This window comes from Peromyscus californicus, unplaced genomic scaffold (genome assembly GCF_007827085.1).
Source record: "Peromyscus californicus insignis strain IS unplaced genomic scaffold, ASM782708v3 Scaffold_7__1_contigs__length_154581171, whole genome shotgun sequence".
In the NCBI taxonomy this organism is placed as follows: Eukaryota; Metazoa; Chordata; class Mammalia; order Rodentia; family Cricetidae; genus Peromyscus; species Peromyscus californicus.
In genome coordinates, this window is record NW_026294595.1 from 93,486,149 (window position 1) to 93,496,587 (window position 10,439).

At 48.0% G+C, this 10,439-nt stretch overlaps 1 protein-coding gene across 1 annotated transcript; it reads right to left on the reverse strand.

The window, feature by feature from the left end:
• Positions 1-664: 664 nt before the first annotated feature.
• Positions 665-10,197, reverse strand: Ppp1r14d (protein phosphatase 1 regulatory inhibitor subunit 14D). Its single transcript, XM_052724364.1, has 4 exons — positions 9,863-10,197; positions 1,342-1,425; positions 1,127-1,159; positions 665-945 (listed from the first exon to the last, which is right to left on the reverse strand). Exons 1-4 carry the CDS (start codon positions 10,118-10,120, stop codon positions 880-882), a joined length of 441 nt encoding a protein of 146 aa, XP_052580324.1. The 5' UTR covers positions 10,121-10,197; the 3' UTR covers positions 665-879.
• Positions 10,198-10,439: the final 242 nt, after the last annotated feature.

Here is a 10,439-nt window from a genome sequence, read left to right on the forward strand (position 1 = left end):
GATATCTGTCTCTCTAGTACTTAAATAATGAATGTAGGAACACTATATATATACATGCCCTGCTTCCTGCCTTGATCACAAAGGACCTACCTCCTGGCTCCTGTCCCATCTTGCCTTCCTTAGAGATCCCATATCTGTCTTCCAACAACTTTGCGCAACCTCTGGCACTCCCTTTCACTCTACATATCCTCTGCTTTTGTCCTTTTCCACGTTCACTAAGGGCAGAGACTGATATGGGTGACCAAGATTGGAGTACCAGCTAGAGATCCCTGCTACACTGTGAGTGGAGGAGGGCTCAACCTCCTTGAATGCTCCAGATCCAGTGAGGCACTTCCTGTTGCCTCCTCGGTGAAATTCAAAACTTATCTTTACCAGTTGGGCCCCTCTTGTTGGTGATGCCAGGGGCTGTGTGCTTTATGCACATGGCCTCTGGGCCTCTCTATCCCAATCTCTTCAAAGCCAGGCTGTGATCTCCATCTTTGAATTCCCAACACCTGTTGGCATTGGGGGTGGGGTGAGAGTGGTAGATGGATGGATAGATGATGCGGGCACAGCCAAGGGACTTAGGATGCTGGTCTTCCAAGATATCACTTCCCCTCTCCCTTCCCCCAGCATAGATACACACCACACGCCACACACTTAGCTGGTCTCCTAAAGTTTTTATCCTGGCTGCCAAGGAAAGCATTAGGCAACAGCCACAAGTGACTTGCAGAGAGCCCAGCAGAGAGAGCCCAGCAGTAGCTGCACACACACTTGAGCTGCACAAGTGTCTCTCCTTGTCTTCTGCATCCCTTGTCTGTATTGAAGACCTTTCAGCCAGCATCCAGGTCAGGGCTGAGGCTACAGAAGTTCTGTAGGCTACAGATGGTCTCTCCAGTATTATTTCGAAGGCCTGCTGAGTCTCCGAAGTTTCTTGAGTTGACTGAGCAGCTCAGAGATAAAAGGCTGAGGGAGAAAGAGCAGTAAGATGAAGCGGGAACTCACAGCTGCCCTCCCTAATCCATCTTCGAATGTCCCCCAGAGCAAGAAAAGAGTTAGCAAGGGCCAAGCTTTCCTTTCAGATGCTCCTCTTATCCTAGCCGCCCCAGTAGGCCTCCTCCCACTGCCGAAGCAGAATATGTCTTACCTCTCTGTCACAGGGGCAGTCTTGGAGAATGGCCTGGGTGAAAGAGAGCCAGGTGAGCTGAGACATACGACTTCCCCACAAGTGCCCATCAGCCTCCCAAGATCCCTCCCCTGTAACTTGGTTCTCTGCAGCTGGCAGTTAGCTCGGTTGGTTAGGGTGCTGCTGGAAGTCGGTTCATGACACCCAGGGAAGCAGGCCCCAGGCTCCCATCCTACCTCCAACTGAGTCCTCTGCTCCTCTGTGGATAGTTCCATGAGAGCTTCCAGATCAATCTCGGGCTCAGAAGGAGCTTCTTGACCCTAGTTCAGAGTAACAGAGAGATCTGACCACCTGGTGCTAGAACAGCAGTTACTGTCAAGGACTTGCCCATGTCTACCTTCATCTGTGGTCTTCCACAGTGATCCCCTCCTTGGCGTACTCAAAAGGCCCATTGATTATTCTGTCCAATAAGCTTTCCTCAGCACCTACGATGTTCTACACAAAAGCGGTAAGAGTTACTCAGGAAGAGTGACTTCCCCTGTGCCTGCAATGTCAGTATGGAGGCGGGGGAAAGCAGATCATGAGTTCCAGAGCAACCTAGACTTCAGAGGGAGACCTTGTCTCAGAAGGGAGGGAGAACGGCTCTGGGGAGATGGTTCAGCAGATGAGGACACTGGCTGCTCTTCAGAGGACCCAGGTTTGATTCTCGGGACTGGCACAGTGGAGGCAGAGAACTAACTCCCACAAGTTGTTGTCCTATGATCTCTAAATGTGCACCTCAGATGTGTGGCTACATACAAATAAATAGATGTTATGTACAAATTAAAACAGGCATGGGGCATGGCAGTGAGTGCTTGTAATCCCAGCCCTGGAAAGGTAGAGACAGGTAGATCTATGAGGCTTGCCTCTGGCCAGCTTAGCTTACTTGTGAGTTTCAGGCCAATGAAAGACCCTGTCTTTTAGGGGGAAATGCCCAGTGTGGTGGCTCAGCCCATTAATCCCAGCACTCAGAAGGCAGAGACAAGCAGATCCCTGAGAGTTCAAGGCCAACGTGGTCTACATAGCTAGTTCCAGACCAACTACAGCTGTATAGTGAGAAGCTGTCTCAAAAATCAACAAAAGGGCCGGGTGGTAGTGGTGCACACCTTTAATCCCAGCACTCAGGAGGCAGAGGCAGGCAGATCTCTGTGAGTTCGAGGAGTCCTTGATAGCCCAAGATGGCCCCTAATTTGCTGTCCTTCTGTCTCAGTCTCCTGAGTACTGGGATTAGAGGTGTGTGCCACCATACCTAGCTGGGTATTTTATAATCATCGTTAAAAAAGTGTGTGTGTGTGTGTGTGTGTGTGTGTGTGTGTATGCAGGAACACATGATGTGGGTCAGAGGACAGCTTGTGGACTTGGTTCTCTCCTTCTACCATGGCTTCCAGGGATTCAGCTCAGGTAGCCAGTCTTGTGTAGCGAGCACCTTTACCACTGACCCACCTCACTGGCCCCGTCTGTACTTTTCTTTAGTGGTTTCAAAATTTCTGTTTGTCCATTTGACTATTTAATCATTAGGAATCTGCCTTTCCACAAGCATGAGTCTAACAGCTGCTGTGAACTTGACACTGTGAGCTTGGGGACCTCAGGGAACAAAGATCTTGCCTTCACACAGCCTCCATATTATCGGCAGTTAATGAGTCATAGCATAAACAGATATGAGGCCAGATGACGGCACACCAGTGTAATCCTAGCACTTACAAAGCTGAGACGGGGCTGCTGTGAGTACGAGGTCGGCCTGGATTATATAGAGAGGACCAGACCCACCAGGGCTACATAGCAAGACCATGTCTCAAAACAGAAGAGAAACTGGTAACAACAGGAGCAACAAGGCCAGACACAATAGCAATTCAATTACACTATTTAAGTTATGTTAAATAAAATACGTAAAAAATGATAGCAATTAAACTACATAATTACATAATTTGGTTAAAGGTAAATGTTATTTGGGGAACTTCTTGGGTGATGGAAATATTTCTTACCTTGGTGGTGGGACATTTTATAAAGGGAAAAATGCACTCTCTGTATTTTTATGCACACTGCAAAAGGGCACATTTTACTCTATGTCAATTTATACTCATTAAAGTTGGCATTGTAAATTACAAATAAATAAAACAGGTAAATGAAGTAGTAAAACGGAAAGGAACCCTCATCTACCTCCCTCCTCCTCACTAAGGTGACACTGCTAACACTTGGGGCCTCATCTACCTCCCTCCTCTCACTAACAGGTGACACTGCTAACACTTGGGGACGTCTGCACTTTTTCCAAATCAGTATTGCTCGAATTATCCCCTTTTCCCTAAGCTCTAGACCTGCCCCCTTCATGTCTTCCATCTAGAACTCATCTCATTCAGCACTCACACACTTTATATCCACTTATTAAAGGCATGCTGTGGATCAAAGATGACGATGAGTCTTAGGGCCATAACAGCAAGACAGACAGACAACATGATCTTGCCCTTGAAAAGCCAGTAGACAAGTGAAAGAGCAGTTACAATAGATGGTGACAGACAGATGCCTGGATGAGAGATCATAGGAGTACATGGGAAGGAATGCTCACCAAGACGGGGGTCAGGGAGAGTCCTGGAAGGAAAGAAGCATCCTCTAAGATCTAGAGAGTAAAAACCAGCCGGGAGAGGGCTTGCCTAGCATGCACAAAGCTCCAGTTCAGTCCCCAGGACCAGCATAAACCCAGAACACTTGTAATCCCAGCACCCGGGAGGTAGAGACAGGAGGTCATCCTTGGCTACTAAGCCTGAAATGAGACCCTGTCTCCAAAGTAAATAAATAAAAAAACAAACTTCACCAAATCCTTATGCTTATGCTGGGTGGGGGGCAGGGATGACAGGACTAGATGATTCTCATCATGTAGGTAACTAGGAAATTGCACAAAATGTACAAACAAAAGTCAAATGTCAGAGCACACACCTGTAATCTCAGCACTTGGGAAGCTAAGGCAGAAGAATTGGTGGAAGCTTGAAGCTAGCCTGGGCTATATAGCAAGTAAAGGGCAGCAAGGGTTCCACAGCAAAATTCTTCTTAAAAAAAAAAAAAAAAAGCCCTGGTCATTCTTGGTAGCACACACCTTTGATCCCAGCACTCAGAAGGCAGAGGCAGGCTTATCCTTCTGGGTTCAAGACCAGTCTGGTCTACATAGTGAATTCTAGGCTAGCCAGTGCTACACAGTGAGACCCTGTCTACGGGCATGAGGGAGAGGGGCAACGAGATGGCTCAGCAGATAAAGGCACTTGCCACCCAAGGCTGATGACTTCACAGTGAAAGGAGAAAACCAACTCCCAGAGAGCTGTGCTCTGATCTCTACATGTGCATGATGACATGTGTGAGCCTACAGTCAGACACAAATCACACACACACACACACACACACACACACACACACACACACACACACACAATTGTCTTGGTTAGGGTTTCTATTCCTGTGAAAAACACCATGACCATGGCAACTCTTATAAAGAAAAACATTTAATTGAGGTGGTGGCTTACAGTTCAGAGGTTCAGTCCATTATCATCATGGCGGGGAGCATGGCAGCGTGCAGGCAGACATGATGCTGGCTATATCTTGATCAGCAGGCAGCAGGAAGTGGGCTGTGACACTGGGAGTGGCTTGAGCATAGGAGACCTCAAAGCCCGCCCCCACAGTGACACACTTCCTCCAACAAGGCCACGCCTACTCCAACGAAGCCACACTCCTAATAGTGCCTTTGGGGGCCATTTGCTTTCAAACCACCACAATACTACTACTACTACTACTACTACTACTACTACTACTACTACTACTAATAATAATAATAATAATAATAATAAGAAGAAGAAGAAGAAGAAGAAGAAGAAGAAGAAGAAGAAGAAGAAGAAGAAGAAGAAAATTAAATGTCAGGCATGGTGGTACATACCTGTTACCCCAACACTTGGGCTAAAACAGGAAGCCAGCCTGAGCTACATCATGAGTTCCAGGCCAGTCTGGGCTACAGAAGGAGATGCTGTCTCAAGAAAACAGAGCATGTGCTGGAGAGATGGCTCAGTGGTTAAGAGCACTGTCTGCTCTTCCAGAGGACCTGGGTTCAGTTCCCAGCACCCTCGTGGCAGCTCACAACTGTTTGTAACTTCAGTTCCAAGGGATCCAACAACCTCTTCTGGCCTCTCCAGGCACAAGACAGAAACAGTCATACATATAACGTAATACAAGAAAAAAACCTGAACAATATAGTCAGATATTTGCACAATAAGGAACTCAGGGCTGTGAGTCCAGAAAGAAAAGAAACAAGATCTCTTCCCAGAGGATCCAAGCAAAGCACAGTGGTGTCCCTGAAGCCATGTGACAGAGATGAGACCTGGAGAAGGCTGAGGTAGCTAGAAGTCACTGCACTAATTTCTGAGTAAGGACAGCTATGCAGAAAGAGCTAGGGTGATTGGCAGAAGGGACTCTCTTGAGTCTCTGCTGAGCACTAAGATGCACACTCAGAACCAACTGTGAGCGGCTGAAGGCCCAGAGGTGGGCAGTTCTCAGGCCTAACACAGGACTGGACACAAATCAAGTCTGAGCAATGAGCTGAACAGTCATTGTTGATCATACAGAGACCTCAAAAAGGTCACTCTACTCTGGGAGGGCCAATGATTTCCTGGATTAAAGGCAACTTTGCACTAATCCCATCAAAGCTTAGAAACAAGTGTCAGAGCCGGGCGGTGTGACGCACGCCTTTAATCCCAGCACTCAGAAGGCAGAGCCAGGCGGATCTCTGTGAGTTCGAGGCCAGCCTGGGCTGCCAAGTGAGTTCCAGGAAAGGCGCAAAGCTACGCAGAGAAACCCTGTCTCGGAAAAAAAAAAAAAAAAAAAAAAGAAAGAAAGAAAGAAACAGGTGTCAGATCAAACTGACCCACCAGTAACTTTACCATCAAACAGAATAAAACCAAACGCTACTTGAACAAAGATTTTTTTTTTTTTTTTAAATGCAGCTACTTGAGCCGGGGCGATGACTCAGAGGTTAAGAGCACATAGTGCTCTTATAGAGGAGGTAAACTCAATCCCCAGCATCCACATTGGGCAGTTCAAAACTGCCTGTAACTCTAACTCTAGAGGATTTGATGCTCCTGGCCTCTGAGGGCACCAAATATTTTTATGCATATACCTACACAGAGTACACAGAGACATGGACACAACTAAAAGTAAAAAATAAATCTTAAAACATATCTAGCTACTTGACATTCAATTCACAATGCCCAGAACCCAATGTCTACACCTAAAGTTAGGTGTAACTTCAGTGGTGGAGAATTTGAATAGGAAGTGAGAGGCCCTAGGTTTGATTCCCACTAACACACACACACACACACACACACACACACACACACACACACACTCACTCACTCACTCACTCACTCACATACATACACCACTGATTGCAGAAATGATAGATATGATGGAATTTCCAGATAGGGAAATGAGAAAAATAAATGAGAAAAATAGAAGATAAAATCCAAATTAAGCATAGGCATGTGGTACATGTTTTAAAATGTTAGCGCTCCAGACAGCAGTGGCGCACACCTTTAATCCCAGCACTCGGGAGGCAGAGTCAGGCGGATCTCTGTGAGTTCGAGGCCAGCCTGGGCTACAGAGTGAGATCCAGGACAGGCACCAAAACTACACAGAGAAACTCTGTCGGGGGTGGGGGGAGAGAATAAAAATGTTAGCACTCAGAAGAGCTGAGGCAGGAGGATCAGGAGTTCAAGGCCAGTCTGGAGAATTTAGCAAGCCTGTTTCAAAATGTAAAGTAAAAAACTGGCCATAGGATGGCTGGAATGTAGCTCAAGTGGTGGAATGCTTGGGCAGTATGCACAGGCTCTGAGTTGAACCCCAAGAACCACATAAACCAGGCATGGGGACACAAACCTGTAATCCAGCACTCAGGAGCTATAAAACATATAAAATGGTTGGGTGCGGTGGCATATGTCTATAATCCCAGCACTCAGGAAGCAGAAGCAGGAGGATTGCTGAAAGTTTGAGGCCAGCCTGGGCTACATAGTGAATTCTAGACCAAACACGGCTGCATATAAGATCCTGTGTCGAAACACTAAAAATAAAATAAGAGTCAAGTGGAGCATCTGGAAGTGATAATATTTTAAGTAAAAGCTTTATTGGATGGGATTAACCCCACATTTAATTCTGAAAAAAAAAAAAAAAAAGCCTAGAGAAGACAACCCAGGGGATGGATGCTGAGCGGGATGTAGAATCTAGCCTGGTCTGCAGATCAGTCAGCCTGAGTGAGTGAGTGTATCAGAACCTCAGAGGGCAGGGGAAGAGCCAGGGCAAGATGGCACATGCCTGTAACGCCAGCTACTCTGAAGTCTAGAGTTCGGGGCTAGTTTAGGCTACACAGTAAGAATGGGAAAAGTCAGTAAAAGTAGTGAGTGTGGACAAATCCTTTAAGGAGCATGATGTGAAGTGAAGACCTAAGGGGTAGAAATAGTGTATGAGCCGGTTGTTAAACAGGGATCTCCTTAAATGTACAGCCGATTACGTCCCTGCCTAGGAGCCAAATCCTCAGGTTACTTCTAGAGAACAGAAGCTTCTGGGCCCCCAGACTGTGTGCATCCCAGACTTAGTTCCCCACAGACCCCAGGCCAAGCTACACACCCAAGGGAACACTGGTCCTCTGAGGATGTCCTCTGAGTGTCATCAAACTAAACAAGTGGCACATCCCTGTAACCATTCCCAACGGTGCAGCAGGACAGGGTAGGCAGGCCAGAGCCATGGAGGTGGAGGGCACTACGAAGGTAGAACCGAAGCTGAGCAAGTTCAGACTTACCTTGACCTCTGTCTAAGATGCCCAGCCACCAGGAGCTTCCCAGGCACTTAGCTGCTTCCTGCTGGCACCTTTGGACAATTGCCATGGAAACTACAGGCCAGGCATTTTATGCCAGTCATTCCCTGGGAGCGGTCCTCCCACAGGCCTTGTTTTCCAGTATTATGGGTACATGACTATGCACTCTCCCCTCCTCCATCTTCACCTTGTAAAACAAGGTTCTCTAGCTGCTGCTTTTCTCTGTTGCCCGGCAGGACTTGCCCTGAGGTGTCTGAAATATGAGACTTTTCATGCACGTGCACAAGAAACCTTGGAAATGGAACTGTAGCCAGTGGGGAGGGGCCGGAAGCAGTAAAGTGGGGGTGGCGGGAGGTGCCCTGCAAAACCACAACACATAGGGACCAAGAAAGTCCTCCCCTCTAGCTCCCAGCTCGGGGCATCTCTCTACCCTCTACAAGTAGGCTTAGGATGCTTCAGCAGACGAGAGCAAATGTGTGCTAACCGGCCACAGGATACAGTTAAGACTGACCAGACCCATCTGCCCATCCTTTCCTATTCCCATAGCAGGACAGCCTCCTCGCTTGCAAGAATCACAGGCCCTAACACAGGACCCAAAGAAGGGAGCGGAGTAAGGAGGAAGGGAGGAAGGAAAGGAGGGAGGGAGGGAGGGAGGAAGTGAAGGGAGGGAGGGAGACAGGCAGGCTAACAAACACTCCTGTGAACAAAGAGCACTGGTCCTGTGGGTTAATCTCCTAGAACCCACCATGGGGCTTATAACTGCTCAATGCTTGAACCTACTTTAATAGATTTAAATTCTCACTGGCTGTTCAAATCAATGCCCAAACTCTCAGGGGGTCAATCTGTACTTCTAGTCCCATGGCTTCTTAGCTGTATGACTTTGAACAAGTCACTTGTGGATCCAAGGTGGCCTTGAATTCACTAGGTAGCCGAGGATACCTGTGAACTCTTGACCCTCCGGCTTCTGCCTCCCCTAGGAATGTGCCCCCATGAACCATGAACGCAATGCCAGGGGTCAAAGCCAGGGCTTCATGCACACACTCGACCAGCTGAGCACTCCAGCCCTAAGTCTCTTCTCTCAGCTGTAAGACAGCACCTACCTGATGGAGTGGTGGGAGGGTTAAATCAAATAATGCATGCCTGGGCTTGCACTGTGGTTAAGAACTGTTAAGAGGTCAAAATGTTGTTCTTGATGAATCAGTTGCTACCACTCTGGGATCAGAGTTGATGGGGTCTAAGTCAAAGTACTCCCTTCTGTGACCAAGGACAAGACCCATCCTTTCCCAGGCTGAGGCTGAAGGAAGGCAGTCAGAGGCACATGTCAAAGCCAGTGGGGTCATGGCACCAGTGATTTCCCTGCCTGTTCTGTCTAGTTCTGCATTGCCCGTTCTGAGATAGTGGAGCAGGTCCACAACTGTGCTGGTACATGAGACAGTCAGCACCTCAACCATATCTATGGGACTTGGGACCTAAATTTAAAATTTCATCTCATCTTAATTCATTTAAAGCTAGTAGCCACAGTATTGATAGGGACAGTACCGGACAATGTAGCTCTATGCATAGATGTATAGAAGATGTGTAGTAGTCTGGCCAAGCATTTACTCTTTAACCGTCAATTGAATCGCAGAGTCTTAGCAGAGAGACAGATCAGACATGGATAGCCCGTTGTATAGCTCAGAAACTGAGTCCAGGCAGTGTTAAAAGGCCTTTTCTGTAGCACAAAGGGGTTAAAGACTTTTCTTCCATCTGAAGAAAGCATGCTCCATGACAGCATCTCACATCAGCCCCCCAGCTCCCCTGGAAGTCTCTAAGAAAGCTCGCTGGATCTCAGGACCTGACCCCAGGTCCACAATCTCCGGCAGCCTCTACCTCAAGCTACCCACCTGGAATAGCTCCTGGACCTGAGCATCTACCCACTGCTCCATCTCCAGCCAGCGCTGCAGATGACTTCGGTCATACTTCACCGTTAGCCGGCTGGGTCTCCGGGACCTGGGCAACTTAGAAATGTCCAAGTGAGTCTTTGATTCTGAGTCTGTGGATGATGTTCTTCTTCTCTTCTCAGAAGCCCAGTGGACCTTCTTGTCTGGGTTGTCTCTGTCAGGGTTGGGAGATGTACAGGAAGCAGGACTTGAGGACAGCATGGACAGACTGGACTGGGCCAGGAGCTGGGGGAAACTGCCAGTGCAGGCCAGGGCACAGAGGAAAGTGAGGGGACAGAGAATGCAGGGAGAGGCCCACAAGGAAGAAAAGAGATGGAAGAGGGCCAAAGCTCTTGGGAGGGGCAGGGGTCAAAGATCAATTGGGCTTTGTTTAGTGCCGGGAATGAGTCTCCTGGCTTCCCTCTGCCAGCCAGTGGCAACCATATCCCAGCCTCCTTTCTGCAGCTGCTGAGGCCCACAGAAACGTAAACCTCAGACAAGCAAAGGTCAAGAGGCTGCCAGGCCTTGAGAAGAGGAGGAA